The sequence below is a fragment of the Spinacia oleracea genome, chromosome 1 (assembly GCF_020520425.1).
Source record: "Spinacia oleracea cultivar Varoflay chromosome 1, BTI_SOV_V1, whole genome shotgun sequence".
Lineage (NCBI taxonomy): Eukaryota > Viridiplantae > Streptophyta > Magnoliopsida > Caryophyllales > Amaranthaceae > Spinacia > Spinacia oleracea.
Window position 1 is genome coordinate 110,735,720 of NC_079487.1, and position 22,005 is coordinate 110,757,724.

General features: G+C 34.2%; 2 protein-coding genes and 1 long non-coding RNA gene across 3 annotated transcripts; 1 reads left to right on the forward strand and 2 right to left on the reverse strand.

The window, feature by feature from the left end:
- Nucleotides 1-463: 463 nt before the first annotated feature.
- Nucleotides 464-1,992, forward strand: LOC110801686 (aspartic proteinase CDR1-like). Its single transcript, XM_022007086.2, has one exon. The coding sequence runs from the start codon at nucleotides 538-540 to the stop codon at nucleotides 1,894-1,896; it is 1,359 nt and encodes a 452-aa protein (XP_021862778.1). The 5' UTR covers nucleotides 464-537; the 3' UTR covers nucleotides 1,897-1,992.
- A 1,768-nt stretch (nucleotides 1,993-3,760) lies between these two features.
- On the reverse strand, nucleotides 3,761-10,073 carry LOC110801697 (uncharacterized). Its single transcript, XM_022007099.2, has 6 exons — nucleotides 9,830-10,073; nucleotides 9,457-9,582; nucleotides 6,939-6,979; nucleotides 4,337-4,420; nucleotides 4,181-4,240; nucleotides 3,761-4,092 (listed from the first exon to the last, which is right to left on the reverse strand). Exons 2-6 carry the CDS (start codon nucleotides 9,572-9,574, stop codon nucleotides 4,015-4,017), a joined length of 381 nt encoding a protein of 126 aa, XP_021862791.1. The 5' UTR covers nucleotides 9,575-9,582; nucleotides 9,830-10,073; the 3' UTR covers nucleotides 3,761-4,014.
- A 1,325-nt stretch (nucleotides 10,074-11,398) lies between these two features.
- LOC130470055 (uncharacterized) lies at nucleotides 11,399-15,473 on the reverse strand. Its single transcript, XR_008930116.1, has 3 exons — nucleotides 13,996-15,473; nucleotides 13,808-13,911; nucleotides 11,399-11,625 (listed from the first exon to the last, which is right to left on the reverse strand). It is a non-coding gene; the product is annotated as an uncharacterized lncRNA (long non-coding RNA).
- Between the last annotated feature and the right edge of the window lie 6,532 nt (nucleotides 15,474-22,005).

Consider the following 22,005-nt stretch of genomic DNA (forward strand, 5'->3'; position numbering starts at 1 on the left):
TGGTTGTTGTAATGAGAGTTATCCTCCACACTTGAGGTCTTGATTAATTCAAATCGGTTCCAATCCGTAAAACTCATTTTTATATAGTAAGAAATCAACTTTAGTTAATAAAAATAATTCCAATTCAATAAGTATCAAAGTGTATATGTACATAGTTTAGTATAGTGATCTTAAATTCCATAAATACACGAGATTTCAAATAATTCGTATTCATATAATTTAACATATATTTACGTATTTGGATAAAAATCATTCTGATACAATTTATCTAATCCAATATCTTCTGATACGGTTTATCTAATCCAATATCTTATGATATGATTTATAAAAGGAAATAGTTTCATTTCATTTCCTTAGTTATAAAATCTTCCAAAAAATTAAAATGGAATCAATGGTTCGTAAAATGATTTATTTCCATATTTGCATGCTTAATTTCCCATGCATAATTATTAATTCTCTCCTATATAAATAAATTCAATAATACACAAACACCAAAACAAATTAAACAATTGCAACTTCTATCAAATTTCTTCAACCATGGAAAATTTTCATTTTCTACTTCTTTCATCACTTGTCACTAGCCTAATCTTCATCTCTCCTACACTAGGAGCGCCCCTTCAACAAGGCTTTACAACCAATCTCATCCACCGCGACTCGCCGTTGTCTCCGTTATACAACCCTTCCTTAGACAAATGGGAACGTGTAAGGAAGTCCTTCCACCGTTCTTTCTCTCGAATCAATCGTTATAGTCAAGCATCATATGTGTCTCCAAACGACGATATAGTGTCCCCAGTTAAGTCCGCTAAAGGGGAATTTGTCATGGAGGTGTCGATAGGCACTCCACCCGTGGTACAACTTGGGATAGTTGACACAGGGAGCGATCTCATATGGACACAATGTCAACCTTGTGTTAAATGTTATAAACAAAAACTCCCAATTTTTAACCCTATAAAGTCATCCACTTACAAAGTCCAACCTTGTAACTCTAAGGCATGCCACTACTTGGACCCTAGTCAAGGGTCGTGTACTGCAAGAGACACTTGTTCCTATTCTTACTCGTATGGAGACCATTCCCACACTTCAGGGGATATGGCCTCAGACACATTAACTTTTACGTCTCAAAATGGCGGTAACAACGCAACCTCGTTTCCTAGTGTTTCCTTTGGATGTGGTCAAGATAACACCGGTTCCTTTATGGAAGATGGTTCTGGTCTGATTGGTCTCGGGGGTGGGCCCCTCTCCTTGGTATCCCAACTAAGCTCGTCGATTGGTGGGAAATTCTCGTATTGTTTAATCCCCTTTTCTAACCAGGGGAATAATTTAACGAGCAAGATTAGTTTTGGGACAAACGGAGTAGTATCAGGGCGTGGAGTTGTTTCCACGCCCTTAATCATCAACAAGAGTAACCCAACTTTCTATTTCCTAACCTTAGAGGCTATAACAGTAGCAAAAAACAGAGTATCCTTCTCTAATACCAAAAGATCTCCTTTAGTAAGTGATGATTATGGGAGTAATGAAGGAAACATAATAATCGACTCAGGAACCACATTGACCTTGTTACCAGAAGACATGTTCACTGATTTGGTCAATGCGTTGAGTCAGGTTATCCAAGGCAAGCAAGTTGACGATCCAACAGGAAATTTCCAGTTGTGTTATCAAGCGAGTGAAGATCTAAATATCCCAAATATAACTGCACATTTTACTGATGCAGATTTACAGTTGACGCCTGTTAATACCTTTGTTAAAGTATCAGAAGATGTGGTGTGTTTTGCTATGATACCAGCAGATTCTATGGCAATATTTGGTAATGTAGCTCAGGGAAATTATTTGGTGGGATATGATCTTGAGGAAGGTACTGTCTCCTTTAAGCCGACTGACTGCACTGAGGGGCAGTAAATAAACATGTCTTATCCAGATTAAAAATTAGTTTCTTAAGTTCATATATATACATGTGTTCTTAATTTGCTTTTATATAAGATTTTTCATGTAAGAAGAATTATATAAATAAAATTCAGTTAGACAAATGCAAGTATGATCACCTTTTGGTGGTCGTGTTTCAAGGTTTTATAAGGTACTGATTGGGAGTTTAGCAGAAAAAACGCGCATCTGAAGTCATCTATTCATCTGACTATTCTGCTTCACTTGCAAACGAAATCTCCCTTAAATAATGAAGTATGCAGCAACATTAACAAACATCGATCTTTCTCCAAAACTCCTACGGAGTAAAAGATAGCATAGAAAATCTGTCTACACTACTAAAGCTAAGCACAAGTGAAAATTAAGAACTCTTAAAAACTTCAGCAAATAGTAATGTCAACAAAAAGACCTATTGCGAATTTGTTGTGAGTTGGGTTACATCCCAAATGCCAACTACTCCTTGCCAATTAGTTTCTCTTTTGAATCTTGCGGCTTTGCATTGTTTAAATTTGACAAAATAACTATCACCTAAGTGGATTCAACCTTAGTTCTAAATTTTTGTTGACTTGACTTTCACCAACCTGAATCATTCCTCTGTTGAGCCTTCTCATTAATTAAGACCGTTCTTTATTTCACACATAATAAATTCAAATAAGTTCAATTAAGATAAATCAGAAAAATAAGTTTTTTTTTCATACTTTACACATAAATAAATTTATTTCAGACATAATAAGTTTTTATTTAAAATAAAATATTTCATCCGTCCAAGATTAGTTGTTACACTTGCCTTTGTATAAAGTTTTAGGTGATAAGTGGTTGTTTGGTTAATAATTTATTATTTTATTAAAAAAGTAGATGTGATAGGAATTAGTCAGGTATTTTTTTTTTAACTGGATGAGAGAGGGTGTGGGGACAAAAAAATTTAGTGGGAAGAGATAGACAATATAATAATTGTGAGGTCATTCCTAATTTAGAAGTGTGACAACTAATCTGAGACGGACAAAAAAAAAGTAAAACAACTAATATGAGACAGAGAGAATAAGTTCAAATAAAATAAGTCAAATAAACGAACCCTACTTTCAATAAGACAATAATGGGACAATGAGCTTGATATGCTCTTAAAGTGCAAAAGAATAAGACGATTATGACCAATACATGCCAATCCGATCAAAACAAGCCCAAAACACCTCCACGAATTGAGGCATTGGATCCAAATTCAATCCCGAACAAAGATAGATACGATTGATATCTCAAGCTTGTTTGTCAACTCGTTGTATTGTGATCGATTTCAACTGTGCTTTAAAAGGAAGCTCAAGACCGTTGTTTGGTTGATATAAAAATTAAAAAATGAAGTTGAAACTCAATGGAATTTGGACTTCCTCCAAAAACATGGGAAGTAAATTTCCAAGCGCCCCCCAACCCCCGTTCAATCAAACTGCATGGAAAATTCCGATGGGAAGTAAGTTTCGTAGGAATTTAATAAATAAAGGAAGTAACTTCCCTTGAAGTACTTCCTATGTGAGATTTAATTCCCCAGGTCAACCAAACAAGTCCCAAACATATGGAACGCTGACATAGAAAAGCTCTACCAATAAAGTCCATCTTCATAGAATGTTTTTGACAATACAAATATATGTGCCATAACTTCAAACTTCAAAGTGATCTACGAAAATGGAGAGAAGACAAGTTCTGTATTTACTGCCTCTAGAAGATTGTAATACAAATTTTGTTTAAAGGCACAAAATAGCTACCAATCATAGAGACGTTAGCAACTGAAGTATTTTGAAACTTCATCAAAAAACTATTTTGGAGTTCCCTTAAAAAGAATATGATGCAAGCGATGGAATAAATAACATGAAAGGTATATTATCTATTACCTGATAGCACAAAGATATACTCCATATCGCAAAATGAACATGTACGTTGTACTACAAACTAGATATGGAGTACCATACAATGTTCCCAACCCAACCTGCTGCGGAAGTTTATAACCCAACATGCACCAAAACTGACGGGTTAGACAAGCAAAATTACCAAATAATGGCTTCAAGATGACAACCAACAACGTAGCTCCCACAATATACTTGAAAAAAAGAGCTAAGAGTTTTCCTTCCAACGGTGTCGACATGAAGGGCACTCGTAGAAATTAGTCTGTCCTTCATCTGCTGATCTCGTCTGTATACATTTTAAATTCAGCTCTCCAAATGAGCAATCAAGTTAAACAAATAAGTGAAAAATAAGTGCAAAATGTTATAGAGCTTACTTGTCTTGAATCAACCAGCTCAACAGGACTGTGTGCGCACTTTTCACATGGTTGGTTAATCTGCAAAGAAAATTACACCAACAACAGACATCAGAACTCCACATTCCAGGAAATGACAACGCTGTATTTACAGGTTTTCATATCAGCTCCACTTACCTCTTGTCGTTGTACTTTCACTTCGCCAGACATCACTCCATCCACCTTCACGAATGGCTCCATTTGTAATGCCCTTCTAATATCCTATAGGATAAATAACCCAGAAAGTGTCAGCTAAACCCAAAAAAAATAAAACATACGATGTACTTCCTCCGTTTTTTTATAATTGCACCATCTTGGTTTTAGCACTATTCTCTTATTCTTATATAGTTATTTTTTGTGATTTATATGTAAGGAAAAATATACTCATGTGGGATCTTGTTAGATTCGTCTCGAAATATACTTTCAAATTATCAAATTTTTATAATTTTTTAAAATGTATAATGAGAGATACTAGTAGTTAAAATAGTGCGTTGGCAAGCGTGAAATCCCAGATGGTGCAATTAAAAAAAAAAAATGGAGGAAGTATCAAATAAAAGTTCTTAGTATGTAATATGGAAAAAGTCTGAAGTCAGTTCGAAGCAACTAAGAGGACCCAGTGAAATTTTTAAGAAAAAAATGAAACGCATAATCCTAATTCTCTTTCATGTTAAATTAATCCCATAATTTGATTATTCAGAAATAATACCAAGTTCTGGGGCTGTCTTTTCAAAATTATTTTAAGTGTTTCTTTCCTGCACAACTAACCCTAAAAAACCCAACAAAGATAAGAAAACTAACACTTGAACTATTTTGAGAAAGTCCCCATAAAACACAGAATTAAAATTAATTTAAAAGATGGAAGTTACTTGGGATTATTTATGGTCATTCTTACTTAAAAAAATAACCAAGAAATCAAAGAATACCCAAGAATCTTCTACCACCATCTAATAGCCAGCGAAATAGCATTTAAAAGGAAGATTTACTCACTACGGAGCGTCAGAGTATATTACAGAATGGGTGAGAAGAAGGCAGCATAGAAATGAAGAGTCCCTGTGGTTTACAAACTTAAACCCTCTTTATGTCTCTAGAAGACTTCAGTAGTTCACCTTGTAAACCTTAATCTCAGGCTAGGGATCATGTCACAGTATACAACAATAACAACAGCAGAAGACATTACTGACCAGATAGGTAGGTATGAAGGCTGAAGGGGTCCTAGATTCCTAGGGAACAACAATATTTATTGGAGGATGTCGTTCTTTGGCATCAGAGACAAAAGCTTTTGACATGTATGATGTAACAATGGTATCACCAGTCATCCCAACAATCTGTGGAACCGGAACTATTTTGTGAAGAGGGTATCGCCACTCAGCCCAGTCATCGAGTCTTGCCAACAAATTATACATGTTAATAATATTCTGAAAGAAGAAATTTTAACTAAAGTTCGATTTTATGGTTTCAAAAATAGGCTGGATATCAAGTGTGCTTAATCAGGATTTCCTCTATAAACAAAATAAACAGAATCTACCAAATCCGGCCAAGGTTCAGTAAATAATTCAGAGGCTTCCATGAAAGCACACCAAGTACCTGCTAGCTCTCAAGTCTCACCCCCCCCCCCCCCCCCACCCCCCCCCCCACACACACACACACTGTAGCAAAAACTCAATGATGGTGGAGCATCTAATACCTAACATCTTACATCAGGACCAGGAATAAATAAGCATTCATTCTAATCTTTAGGTAATCATCTAGGGAATAAATAAGCATCCATAAAAATTCATGACGTGCAACTCTACAAACTAGCCTCAATTTCCTTGGAAAAGCTAGCCTTGTTTGTTAATTCCCCCATTGCTTGCAAGAATCAGCAGATAAGAACAGGTTAATCAACCATTAGAAATGTAAACTCAGTGTGACTACAAATACAATTACTGTTGTGCACCAACCCAAGCATCCCAGCATTTAGAATCATTTTACCTATGATACACGGTTTGATAAAGGAGAAATAGGGAAAAGACCTCGATGTTATCTCCAACAAGAAGTTTGATGGAGGCGTTAACACTGATTGAAGTGATGTAAGATTATAAGACTGGAAATCAGAAATATAGAAAAGAGAATGAGGACAAGGGCATCTGGGGGAAAAACAACAGTCGATTATAAGACGACGCGAGTTGAGTAGCTGGACTCTCCCTAAACAAAAAGCTAACACTAAACAAACAAAACTCTGATCATTTTTATCATACCTCCTCTCTAATTGATCTCACCTATATAACTCCCTAGTTGCAATCCTACCCAAGCTAAGAATAACATTAACTTTTTGTATTACCTAAAGTACCCATTCCCCTATTCTTGATGCATTACATTAGGTCAAAATGCATTACATTAGGTCAAAACGCATGGTTCAGACATGGACTTTCCATTTATTTTCCCCAACCCTTTCCGGGGAGCCTCTGGCTGCTACTTTATTCTGTTTTTATTTTCATTTTTTAAGATTTCACTTTTGCTCTTCACGGCATTGATATTTTGTATAGTGTAAAAAGTCCTCATACAATCAGCTAGGAGATTAAACCAACTATCAAATAATACGAAAATACGAAACAAGGCTGATAATATCAAGAATGTATGCAATTCATTATCCATGTACTTCTAGTGGTTAATGAGAAATTGAAATTTGTAACGCACTGGGGACATAATAAGCTCCAGTAAATAAGAAAGCAAACAGAGCAGCATAACTAATTAACCATACCTCTCCGGAAACTGTATAACATGTTTCCTTTCCTTCAACATCTGAAAACATCAACACACATTATAAATATCATACTGTCATAAGATCAAACAAGAGCTGGAAAAATTGTTAAAACATAGACAGGCATAACTATGGTGATAGTATCCAACAATGACTAGTTCATGAGCATAACCAAAGCAATAGTACTCTTATGTCATAATATGCATTTCCGGATAGTTTTAACAGTTAAGAAGAAAAACAGAAAATATCCAGATAGTAGAAGGAAAGAGCTAAACACACTAGAAAAATCACACCTTCACATTTGGGTCAATCATGTAATATTTTGAAGGCTAATCCTATGAAAGGATATAGTATGTCTAGAGGGTATAAGTGGCTTAGACCTGCTTTAACCAAGCTTTCCAGGCATAATCTGGTTTGACTAAACATCCCAAAGCATTGTTTCATTGCACGATTAGCAATGCTAGACATGTTGAAACTAGTTGTGTGACTAAAGACCGTTGATGAGACCAACTGTCGTTTGTGTGGGAATAATACATACTGAGACCAATGATCAACTCTTCTTCTCTTTCCCCTACAGTCAGATTTATTGGACTGAGGCGATTCCCAGTGTATACATAAGAGCAAAGAGCACTAAAGCGATATGAGTCCTAGAGCTTAAGCGTAAAGCGGAAGTGCAAGACGCGCTTCACCGAAGTGAAGCACACATTTTAAGAATTAAAGGTTTTTTTACTATTATGTACGAAGTATATATATATCTTACTAAAATAACCACAAATACATCAGATTTGCTTCCTAAAATATATTATTCTTTGTTTTAACAAAAATAAAGCATATAACACAGTGTTTATCCAGAAGCTAGGACCGGCTGTTATGACTGTTGTCTTCTTCTTTTCTTCTTTTTCCTTTTCTTTTGAACTCTTGGCCTACTTTCTATAGTTAAGGATTCATAGGGTGTGGTCCAAAACATAATAACATATTAAAAAAAAGCTTTCAACGTAAAGTAATAAAAAATAAAAGAATTTCAATGAAGCACCAAAAATCGCGCTTTTTTTGCGATTCCCGTGCTTCATGCGCTTAAGCGCGCTTCGGCGCTTAATCATAAGGCTTCGCTCAGACCTAATTAAGCAATTTGCCCTCAAGCTTTGCGCTTCAGAGCTTAAGCGCGCTTTTTTAAACACTACAGTAATTCCTTGTACAAAGTATGTTTTTTTTTTTGTAGTAAGTGGATGCTTTAATATGTCAAAAGATATTTTATAAAGAAACTCGTCTTTTCTGCTTTTGCGGCTCTTGTGTATTATGCAAAAAAATGGTGTTGTGTGGGATGGAAAAATCATCCACCCTGATAAGTTGGTGAAACAAGTGAAGACCCAAGTTTCCATCCGTGTTGGATAGCTTATGCCAAAGACGATATCTAGTAATGACAGATTATGGTTTAGTGTTTGTAAAGCCTTGTAACTTTTGGCCTCAATTGTGCCTTATGTTTTTTTTTCCGTTCTTAATCTGTCAATGATTCTTTGGCTTTGGGGAGGCCCTTTCTAGAACTTAAGCCTTCCTCGGGAAGGTTGAACATTGTAACTGGTATTTGAGATTTCAATATTTTCCTACTTACCAATCAAAATATAAAAACAGAAACAAATTCTTTTGGTGTTAGACAGGATAGCAAATCCTTGTAGAGTTGTAGTTCATTAAATAAAATGACTCACAAGTCACATAAGATGGCAAGTTACACACCATTGATTGAGATGCTACTAAAACAATACACAACTAATACACTTAGGTTGCAAGACCATCTATCCAATAAAGCTCCGACTTACAAGATCTTTGTCTCAAATACATATTTCCTGAAAGCTCAATAATAACTCCTAGCAATGACTTCCCATAATCCCATAGAAATGAACATATCAACAACAGAAATGCTCTTCACGTGTTTATGATTGGTATGAATCCATAAATTCATATTGCTATAGTCATGAGGGTGAACTCAAAACTTGGTACATAATGTTAACAAATGAATTCGTGGGGTTCAAACTTTAAAGAATTAAATCCATGGCACTCAATTTCCAACTAGGTAACCAGCCTTCATATCATATCCAAGTGTCTTGGTTTATAGCTTCAAGCATTCAACATCCACGCCATAACTATCACGAAGCAATTTGCGACTAGTGCACTAATTAGTCAGATCAAAATTGGCTGATGGACTAACCAATAATATTGCTCTTACACTCACTAGATAAAATCTATTTGTTCTACCCTCAGAGTTGATGACATACTCTCCCACCCAATTATCTTCCTAGTACATTCAAAGTTCAAAACTATTGAATTAATCAAACAATCTCCTTCAAATCCAACATAAGGGGTTCTATCATCAGTACATACCCTTCAATCTAATCTTGTTCCTTGCCTCGACTCGACTCAACTCAATCCAAGCTAAATATATTTCCTTTGCTTATAGTTAAATACAGCATCAAAGAAACAATAAAGGTCAGAAGATAACTAGAAAGAAGGCAGAAAGTAATACCTTTGACATTTTTCTTAGTGCGGCACAAAGGGCATCGAGCATACTTAGTTGATGGCAAAGACAACATCGTCCCACATGAGCCACAGAACAAAAAATCACGCCTTCTAGAAAAATCCATACTAACTCCTGTACAACAATACCACCAAAACAAACAATTTATATTTCAGAATCAAATAGATTGAAGTTTGAGTTAACATACAAAACCCATAAATTAAGGGATTACTCAAAAACCACAAATATCAGAACCCTAATTTGTAACTTTCATCCAATACTTGGGAGATTAGCCCTCAACTCATTATGCTCCACTCATTAAACGGAAATTAAATATAAAGACCAAACAAAACAGGAGAATCGAAAAACGTTATGAACCAACCTTGAGAAAAGAGGAGAAACAGAAGATATGGCCGGCGAGAAGATATGGCCGGCGAGATAGAGAGGACAGCGGCCTCGATTATTACGGAAGAGGAGAGAAGGTTGGTGGCGGTGGTGAGAAGCGGGATGACGACCGGCAAACAGGGTGGTGGCAGGGTGTGGAATGCGTGAGGTTCGGCGGTGCGAACTGCAAAGAAGCCTCTGCTGAGTTTTTTTTTCCAATAAGCCAGTGAAGTTGGAATGAAAGCGCGGGGTTATTACCGGGTATAAAAGCGGTAATTGAAAACGCAGCCTATAACCCGACCCGTTCAACCGGTTACCCGCGTTATCACGGGTAGTGTCTTGCGGTACAGCAATAATTAACTTTGGGTTTTTCATTTAGGCGAATGTGGTAAATTAGCCCCATTACTTGTGTCTTATGTACGAATTAGACCCTTAACTTTCACATGTAGCAAATCAACCCCACAAATATTTTGTTATGTGTAATTAACCCCAATTGTTAATTTGCCGACCAAATATCATCGGAATTATATAATTTTTTCTGAATTATGACCTCTGTACGATAAAATACATCATGTCCTAAAAACCTCGAATCTGAATTGTTAAAAACCAAAATCCAAAAATCGAAATAATGTAGAGTTATAAAAAAAAACTACAGGTGACTACTCCGTATCATATATCATCAAATAAGATGCGAAAGAATATATATATACTCCATTACCGAACGGCCATTGTAACTAGAAAAATGAATAATTATATTTATGCTAGAAAGAAACATTATAGAATTTAATAAGAAAATGACTCACAAACTATAACCTAATACTAAGAATTGAATATGACCTTTGCAATATGATTGGGGTGATGGTTCATTCTTTCTGCTACTGGGAAATTGAAAGTTAAAGAAGAGATAAGAGAAAGAGAAAGAGCGATCGAAATTGACGATGGTGTTAGAGTATTTTGCGATATGGATTATGATCTACATAAATCACATGTACTTTTCTCGTACAATCGTTTTATTCCGGCGAAAACATATTTGTCTGATGATTTGACCAATAAATAATCAATTAGAGTTAATTACACATTAAAAAATATTTGTGGAGTTGATTTGCTACATTTGAAGGTTAAGGGACTAATTTGCACATTAGACTTAAGTAATGGGGATAATTTGGCACATTCACCTTTTCATTTAAATGCCCTCAAAGTTTCACATATGTTTCAAGTGGTGTCGATTTGGAAAATGAGCCCGCACTTGATTTATTTGGTGCTGTCAATTTTTGAATATGAGTCAGCACTTGACAAATTTAGTGCTGCCAATTTTGAAAATAAGCTTGCACTTGACATATTTGGTGCTGCCAATTTTGAAAATGAGCCCGCACTTGACATAGAAATGGGCAGCACAAGCATAAAAATGAACCGCACTTGATATATAAATGTGCCACACTTGCCCTATAAATGAGCCGCACTTAGCTTATAAATGAGCCGCACTTGATCCAGATTGTTATATAACCGAATTTCCCTGCTACATATATTATACAATTGGACCACGCCACTAGTTAACTTTCATACATCACATAAAAAAGTATTAAATTATATAGATAACTAAATTAATTAGTATAAAATTGCAAATATAAAGTCGTTTACATTACAATCATATGAAAACTAACATCCATAATCTAAGTAAGATTCACTACAAGAAAATATCAAAGACAATCACTGGTAATGAAGTTTGTCAAACTGTTCTCGAACTTCATTTATCTCCTCAATGGTGAAAGTCTGCTCCCTCGGATTGTTGAATTCCTTAAGAAGATACACCATCAAAAAATACATATATACTTGAGTTATATTATAAATATTGAATCGTAAAATAAATTAAGACTTAATTTGTTCATAACAATGAAATAATGAACTGTATAATAATAAAAAGGGCTTATTTCGGTCCCAACTTTCAACTAATGAACTTAAATAAGTATTTCAAAATCTTTCCATGTTTAATACATTTAGTTTATGATTCAAAGACTCATTACCACCCATTTTGGTCAAGTATTGCACATTTAAGACTCGTTTGATCATTATAGGTCACATTTTGACTAAAATGGCTCATTTCGGTCTCAACTTTCAACTAATGAACCTAAATGAGTATTTTAAACCTTTTACATGTTTAAAATACTTAATTTAATGTTACAAATACTCATTTTCACCTACTTTTGTCAAGTTATGCACATTTAAGACTCGTTTGATCATTATAGGCTACATTTTGACTAAAATGGCTTATTTCATCTCCAACTTTCAACTTATGAACCTAAATAATTATTTTAAACCATTTACTCCCTCCGTCCCAGATTAGTTGTTACACTTTCCTTTTTCGTCCGTCCCATATTAGTTGTTACACTTCTAAATTAGGAATGACCCCACAATTATTATATTGTCTCTCTCTTCTCTTTTTTGTCTCCACATCCTTCTCATTCAATTAAAAAAATACCCCACTAACTCCTATCACATCTACTTTTTTCAATAAAATAACAATTGATAACCAAACAATCACTTATCATCTAAAACTTTGTGCAAAGTTAAGTGTAACAACTAATTTGGGACGGAGGGAGTATATGTTTAATATATTTAGTTTTATATTTCAAAGAGTCAAGTTATGCACATATAAGACTCGTTTGATCATCATAAGTCACATTTTGACTAAAGATTGCTTATTTCGGTCCCAACTTTTTCAACTAATGAACGTAAATGAGTATTTAAACCTTTACATGTTTAATATACTTATATTAATGTTTCAACAACTCATTCTCACCCATTTTGGTAAAGTTTTGCATATATAAGGCTTGTTTGATAGTTATAGGTCACATTTCGACTAAAATGGCCAATTTCGCTTCCAACTTTCAACTAATGAACTTAAATAAGTATTTTAAACCTTGTACATGTTTAACATACTTAGTTTTATGTTTCAAATATCCATTCTCTCCTAATTTGGTCAAGTAATGCACACGTAAGACTCGTTTGATCATTATAGGCCACATTTTGACTAATGGCTTATTTCGTTTCCGACTTTCAACCAATGAACCTAAATAAGTATTTTAAACCCTTTATAGTTTATATGTCTAATATACTTATTTTTATGTTTCAGAGTGTCAGTCTCACCTAATTTAGTCAAGTTATGCATATATAAGACTCGTTTGATCATCATATGTCACATTTTGACTAAAAATTGCTTATTTTGGTCCCAACTTTCAACCAATGAACGTAAATGAGTATTTTAAACCCTAAAATATTTAATATACTTATTTTAATGTTTCAAAGACTCATTCCCACCCATTTTGGTAAAGTTTTGCATATATAAGGCTTGTTTGATCGTTATAGGTCACATTTCGACTAAAGTGGCTTATTTCGTTTTCAAATTTCAACTAATGAACTTAAATAAGTATTTTAAACCATGTACATGTTTAACCTACTTAGTTTTATGTTTCAAATACTCATTTTCACCTAATTTGGTCAAGTAATGCACATATAAGACTCGTTTGATCATTATATGTCACATTTTGACTAAAATGGCTTATAATTCGGTCTCAACTTTCAACTAATGAACTTAAATAAGTTTTTTAAAGCCTTTCCATGTTTAATACAATTAGTTTTATGTTTCAAAGACTCATTATCACCCATTTTGGTCAAGTTATGCACATTTTAAGACTCGTTTGATCATTATAAGTCACATTTTGACTAAAATGGCTTATTTCGGTATCAACTTTCAACTAATGAACCTAAATGAGTGTTTTAAATGCTTTACATGTTTTATATACTTAATTTAATGTTTCAAAGACTCATTCTCACCCATTTTCAAGTTATGCACATATAAGGCTCAAATTCCAACTAAAGAACCGTATAAAATAAAAAATTGTTTATTTCGCTCCTAACTTGAGACTAATGAACGAAAATAAAGTGAAAGATACAAGTCTTAGATTGTGGATACAATTACCTTTCAAGAACTCGGTAAGGATCCCGTACGAGCTTAAGTTTTCCATCGATCCAAATAGAATATCGAACATTGGGGAAAATTATGTGCAATAAAAGCTTGGGGATCTATTAAAGAAATAATCATAATCAGATAGATTCTAAAAATAATCAGCAATAAGATTGAATTACTTTCAGCAGAAACTTCCTTACAATCGGGATAGTTCAATTCAGAAAGACTTTACGAAGACAAAATAGGACACACTGTCTTTACGGCGAGTCTCCCTTACTCCCTTGCATTAGTGGGGGGGTCTGAAATGAAAGATAGAGTAATTTGTCCAAAGACATCTCATGTACATATTTACTCATAGACTCATAGTGTCAAGGACCAATGAACTATTTTTATTCGAATAACATATGCTCTCTAAAAGGGGAGGGCAGAATACATGAGTTTACCATTAAGAAAATTCCAAAACATGAAAGAATTAAAAGGTAATTTGATTTAGACCATTTTTCAAGTTCACAAACATTCTCCATCTAAAAATGTAGTAGAACTTTGATTTAGACCTGTACTTCAACATAATTGGCTTATTAGGAGGCATATTTGCTGAACGATTAGAGCGCCATCTATGATTACTAATGGTTTTGGCCAATGAAAAATAAGATTTCTAATTTATTTTTGAATTAAAAAAATCGAGTGCCATGTAGATAATTAATTAGGTGCCACATAGATATTTAAATTAATTAATTAATTACTAATATATACAATTCCATCCAAAATCAAACGCTCTAATAATTAAAAATAAATCTAAAATAAAATTCATCCATAATCAAACACTAAAATAAAATTCAATCAAAAATCAAACATTAATCCAATATTAGAGCGCCACGTAGGAAATCTAATGGTTTCGGCCAATGAAAAATAAGACATCAAAATTATTTTTGAATTAAAAAAGTCGAATGCCACGTAGATAAATAATTAGGTGCTATGTAATACTTTTATTAATTAATTAATATTTCTTATATACAATTTCATCCAAAATCAAACACTATAATAATTAAAAAATAAATCTAAAATGAAATTCAATCCAAAAAAAAAACCAATAATCTAATATATAAATTATAGCAGTTGTACATAGGAATTTTATTTTAATGTAACAATTTAATGAAAAACGTGCATCGCACAGGCTAAAATCTACTCCCTCCGTCCCTTAATACTCGCACCGTTTTGACTGACCACCAATATCTTTAACTACATATTATAAAACTTATAAAAATATTAATATTTTGAAAATATATATTAAGATGAAGCCAACAATATATTATATACTAACATTTGTTTTCATATAATAGAAATAATATAGGGTCAAAGTGAATTATGTGAATAGTGTAAAAAGTCAAAACGGTGCGAGTATTAAGGGACAGAGGGAGTAGTACATATAAAGAGATAACTAATGGCCCTTAATTTTAGAATTAGCATCCGTGTGTACTTGTATAATTTATTTATTTAATACTACCTTTGTTCCTTAATGTTCTTTACGCTTACTATTTGCACGGACTCCAATGCAATATTTAACGACTTATATATCCATTTCCATATATGAAAAAATTATAAAAATATAATAGTTTGAAAATGCATAACGAGACCAATTTAACAAGATCTTACATGATAACATTTTGATGTATATAACAGAGAGAATCCACAGTCAAAGTTTTCATATATACTTTGGACACATATTCCAAAGCGTAAAGAACATTAAGGAAGGGAGGTAGTATATGTATAGTTTCCTATATATAATTGTGAAAACATGAGATTTAGTCTAAGGCCCTATTTGGTTCAATATTAGTAAAGGAAGGGAAGAGAAGAGAAGAGAAAGGAAGAGAAAGGAAAGGAAATAAAATATATTTTTCCATGTTTGGTACTATGAAAGAAAATGATAGGAATCCCATGTTTGGTACAACATTAGTAAAGGAAGAGAAGGGAAGGAAAGAAAAAACGTGTGTTTAAGCTTTAATATTTTGTTTGACAGATTTAATTTTTTCTTTCCTTCCAAATTCCTCCAATTTTGGGAGGAAAGGAAAGTGAAACTTTTATACAGTGAGCTTTCCTTCCAATTCCCTTCATTTCCTTTCACTTTCCATATAATTTTTTGAACCAAATATAAGAAACGTTATTTTTCTTCCCTTTCTTTTCTTTTCCTTCCAATTCCTTCCAACCAAATAAAGCCTAAGTTAAACCCGAATTGAAGAAGTTTAGAAAATCCTTCTTATCAACAAATTATAAGTATAATAATGCAAAATCTTTTTCCATCATTATATCCTACTCAATTTTTAATGTATGTAATCCCATAAGAAAGATACAAGTATACGACTACTTTGGTTAATATGGAAATAGCTAAACTTGACATTGTAATTCCTTGTAACCATCATCCTAAACCATGCGACTTGTCGAAGAAAGTAGTGGACCTTATATTAATGTTCGACGAAAGCCAAGACTTAGTTTATTTTCATATGAACGGTCGACGATGGGTGAGTAGACGGAATTTACCTAAAGATGCTATAATGGCACACTACTTAGTCCTGAATTCCTGATGAGGTGAAGCAAAAGTTGCAATATCTGACTTATAGGACTTATATATGTACCGTTGTTGGTTTTTATCCAGACCGAGTTTGCGGCGAGGAGGAGTTTAGGGCGGCGTGTGTTGGAGACGACGGCAACAAAGTTTCCGAGGAGGAGACACCGATTATCGAGGGGTTAGAAAGGGTTAATGATAGTAATTCTGTTGATGATGATACTAATTGTAGTATCTGTCTACAAAATTTGAAAACCCTAGATATCATCGGAAGATTCGAAGGCCGATTGCGATACTATTACTACTGTTAGTAATAGTGCTGTTAATGTTGATGTTATACCAAAGCCGTTTTTAGCAATGTTGCCTTGTAAGCCTGTCTTTCACGAGCCTTGTGTGATTCGATGGATTCTTAACGATGAGACCTTTCTCAATTCCTTAGATTTATAGATTTTGATTAGGACCTTTAATTAATTTTATTTTTAAGGAACAATTGTTGCGCTAATTAAGACTCTGTCATTGATGAATTATTCTTTGGTTAGGGTTACGGAATACAACATTTGTGGTTTAGTGTGTTTATTTTGATGTTGAAGGAACAATTCTCGTGTCCGGACTGCCCCATATCGGATTGTTCTTTGATTAGAGTTAAAATTATTTGATTTTTTATACTATTGTTGTTTAAGTATCTTTGATGAATTCTTTTGCATTAATTTTAAATGTTATACTGTGAATAAAATTGATTAAATGTTAAATTTCAAACACTTTTAATACGGATATTTCATGAAATACCCCCGAGTTTTGAAATAATTCACCAAATGCCCATCAAATTCCAATAATTCACGAAATACCCCTGACAATTGACTTAATGTCCAAAATACCCTTACTTTTAACGGTCCGTTAGTCCGCCGTTATCCTAGTTTCATAATTCACCAAATAACCTTATTATTAAACTTATTTCACCAAATGCCCCAAACTTAAAAATAGTTATTCTGATGTTCCAACGGCTAGTTTTTTCGTTTGAAAAGTAGCCGTTGCTTCCCTTTACTTATTTGGCTCCTTCTTCTTCTTCTTGAACGGAGAACTGTCGATCTAAGACTCTACCACACAAATATTTGATGGAAGAAGCAGGCTCGCCAACTGTCGTTAGCGAGCAACGGGCTCAATCCACAAAGGTTGTACTACAAGTGTGATCCTTGCAACAATCTGAGATGGTGCAAGGGAGTAGTTGAGCAAGAAAACAGGGGGCAGCAGCATGAAGGACAATACAGGGGAAGCTTAGACGAAGGAGAAAATACTGAAAATAGGGGAAACGGTAAGATGCAATAGGACTTGAAGCAAATGAAGAAAAAGTTGATACTGTATTGTCAATACAAGACATCTTACTTTGATTTTGAAATGAAGAAAGGCTAATCCTGTTTATGTCATGGTTTGGGATGGATAGGCAGAACTTAGGAATCAAGAGAGCAAGCAAGTACTTTTAGCAAAGAAAGGTCAAGACTTCAGAGAACTCTTAGGAAAGAAATTGGGAGGCAAACAACATGTGAAAGAAGTCCGAGGGCAGGGTCTTATTATTGGTATAGAGTTGGATGTACAAGTTGGCCCGCTAGTTGATGCTTGTCGAAATTCAGGAATGTTAAATTGTTAATATTAACTGCTGGAAAAGGAAAATAGTGAGATTGGTTTCTCCACTGACCATATTAGAACAGGAGCTCGAAACAGGTTCTGATATTCTCCTCAAGTGTTTCCCGTCCGTGGGTTGAAGCAGTGGAGTTGAATTTGTGTACGATGAGTCGATGTTTGTCAAATTTCCTTGTGACATCAATAGATCCAAAGCTCATAATTGGCATCGTAGCTGTAAATCGGGAATAAGTTTCCTACTAGCTTCTCTTTGGATTATGCCTTGGGTTAATGTACAAATTTTCATTTCAAGATATCCCACTCGTTAATCAGAACATTGATTTTCTTTGTTGCTTGGATTCATTTCATAAGTATCTTCTCCCTTATTATAAGGCTTAGTTTGTTATTTTGATACCTATAAATTGCGTAGCTTTGTATTGAGTGGAACACACAATCAACATTATTATTTTCTCTTCGTACTACGTTTGTTGAAAATTAGCCTTTAGATATTATCACAACTTTAGTGGATCAAGAAGGCATAAGCAAACAATAAGCAACGACTAATTTTCAAACGAAAAAACTAGCCGTTGGAAAATCAGAATAACTATTTTTAAGGCTGGGGCATTTGGTGAAATAAGTTTAATAATACGGGTATTTGGTGAAATAAATTTTTAAAAAGGGGCATTTGGTGAATTATGAAACTAGGCTAACGGCGGACTAACGGACCGTTATCAGTAAGGGTATTTGGGGCATTAAGTCTATTGTCAGGGGTATTTGGTGAATTATTGGAACTTGATGGGCATTTGGTGAATTACTTCAAAACTCGGGGGTATTTCATGAAATATCCGCTTTTAATAATAGAATTATGGAGTAATTATGTCTATTCGTTTAGTTAATGCGATTGATTGTAGACGTATAACTAATACCGAGTATCCGTTGTAACACTGCATAAATTTTCATCAACAAATTAAGTTTTCGTGCGTATAGCCTCACTATCACACGACAAAGAATAAAAGTCAACACATGGGTAGAGAAAATCCTTTAATTCAGGGAGGTTGACAATTCATTAATTACTATGTTAGATCCCGTGCAACGCACGAATAATAATTAAAATAATCACTTAGTTAAGTTATAAAGTAATTAGTGCAAAATTCCCTCAAAAAAGATAATTAGTGAAAAAGCTAGAAATCTCAGAATTTAGACAAAAATATTTAAGTTTAAAAAAAAATACGAAAAAAAGCTTATTAAAACCGTTGTTTTTATCCGTACTCGTAACCAACATTGAAAATTTGGATGAAACCCACATCGAAATACGTACACCTCCCTCCTTCGAGCAAGGCACAAGTGAATGACGAACACTTACAAACCTTCGGATGACCCCCGATTCGACTCCGACTACTACAAACTCTGGCTAGAAGAAAGGTAAGTAACTAAGAGGAGTGAGAAACTTCCCTTTACTTATTTGGCTCCTTCTTCTTCTTCTCGAACGGAGAACTGTCGATCTAAGACTCTACCACACAAATATTTGATGGAAGAAGCAGGCTCGCCAACTGTCGTTAGCGAGCAACGGGCTCAAGCCACCAGAGAGCCTACTGTAGGCCGCGGCGGATTAGGGTTTTGTTGGAGGGTTCATTTGAGAGAAAAGTTAGAGAGAGAAAGATGATTTTTTTTATTTATCAGCTTTTTATATAATATAAAAGTTAATCAAATATATTAAAATTTACAAAATACTAGCTAAAGATTATCTTGATATACAATAAATTTATTATACAGCTTGTTCGCGCAAGACTTTTTGTATGGTGGATTATACAAGAATTTAGGGGCGGGTTAGTGGATAGGCATATCACTTGTAAGTTGTAACCCTAACCTTATATTCTTTGCGTCACCGCAAAGGAAACTCCATCTAATTTTTATCTTCATTCTACACACATGCACCACCTACCAAACTACCACATAAGTTTCATCACCGTAGAGTGGATCTCTTTTTTACCCATTTTGTTAAAGTTAAAGATAAACACTTAGTGTTTGGTTTACTAAGGTATTAAACTTCTCATGAGAAGTTTCATTTCATTAAGAAATTTCCTTGTTAACTTCCTGAAAATAGCTTGATAATGTTTAGTTAATATTTGGGTATCTTGAGTTCATGGGAATTATTTATTGATAGTTCGTCCCGAATATAAAGATGGACATGGATCATGCCGCGTAGTGTATTTGGATTATCTAAGCCCAACCTTTGACATGATTCACTTGCTATGTGGCATGTTGTGCCAGAATTTTTAAAATGGGTTATCATGGGCACGATACGAACCCGATCACCTATTTTAAAGTTGTCACATCATCGTTTTTATGGTGTTTTTCGCATGTCAAAGTAAATTGTATGTTTTTCTAATAGAAATATGGCTCAAACACAATCACAACCATATAAACAACACTATTAGATCGTATTAGTGTTAGAGTATGAATAAGGGGAGACTCTTAGGTGTCTCTTAAGGAGAGAGAAAAATTAAGAGCTAGCTCTTAGGTGAGAAATGGGAGATCTTAATTAGAGTTTGTAAGTAATTCTGAAATAAGAGCTAGCTCCAATAAATAAGAGCTAGTGCCATTTGCATGAAAATAAAATAAAATAATAGGGTAAGAGAGAATAAGAGGTAGGAATTAGCCCATTTCTACAATTTTTGGGAGGAGGCTCTTATTTGGAGTTGATGCTTAGGTGGCATAAGAAAGAGAATAAGAACCCCATAAATAAGAGTCTCCCTTATTATTGCTCTTACGCTTAAGTTAAGCCTACCCAGTGTGATCTTTTCCCAAGCGTGGCCCACACATCCATCAATCAACTGCAACACAGTCTTCCATGAGAATAAGTGCGAAGTATATTTCCTCCCCACCCCCCAAACCCCACACCCACCCCTTTGGCATTAGACGGAAAAGACTACATATACACCTATTGTACAAGATTTTCTTGTACACCACCATTAATTTGTTGACATATCATCAAATCTACTAAAAATGATAATGAAAGACAATAAATATATCATTTCAACCAATAGAAAAGTATAGCGTATAAAATATCTTGTACACTAGATGTACATGTAGTAGGATCCGCATTGAACCCTTTCCTGTCGTCTAAATCTCTAATTAAAAAAAATTGGCCATAGTGCTCAAATTGCGGTCATTGGAATGACCAATGATATTTATGTATACCAATAAAACAACTATTTGAAGTGAGTCAAACTATTCCCATGTAGTATCACCGACAGTGCTAATTAATTCTGATAATTGTTGAGTGAGAATGACTTCACAACACAACACCGTCGGTTATCAGATAATGACACATTTCCCTTCTTCAATGCAATGATTATAGCTGAATTCTGATTTAAACGACCCTAATAAATCAACATAACTTATTACCGAGCGCTTCCATCTTTATAAACGGATATACTTAAATAATTAACATAACTTATTACCGAGCACTTCCATCTTGTAAACAGATATACTTAGCCAACATAACTACCAAGCGCTTCCATCTTGTAAACGGATATACTTAGATATGTTAAAATGAGATGCCTTTAAAAGTTATTGTGAGAATTTAAAATAATTTTTTTAAAATAAAAATACATTTGGATACACTTAATTCTAAATGCACTCAGTACAAGATATACTTGGTACTACGAGTAGTTAATTATGCAAGTTAAATTATATTTTTGGGTGAGCTAGTAGCATCAACACACCCTTGATAATCATGATTATGTTGGCTCATTATGAATAGCAAAGATTGTGAATTGCCTCTAAAGGAAAGCAATTTCCGAAGAAGATGAAAATCATTAATCAAGTCATCATGAATGAATAGACCAAGAGAACCACCAATAGAATGATCGAAAACGTTAAACGTCTAGCATTAGACACAGATTAAAAAAAAAATCGGCCAATGGACTCATCGCGATATTTACATATATCTATCAACAAAAAGTATTAAGAGACGACCCGAAAAGAAAAGCGGTGTGAGTATTAAGGAACGAAGGGAGTAGTACGGTAGGAA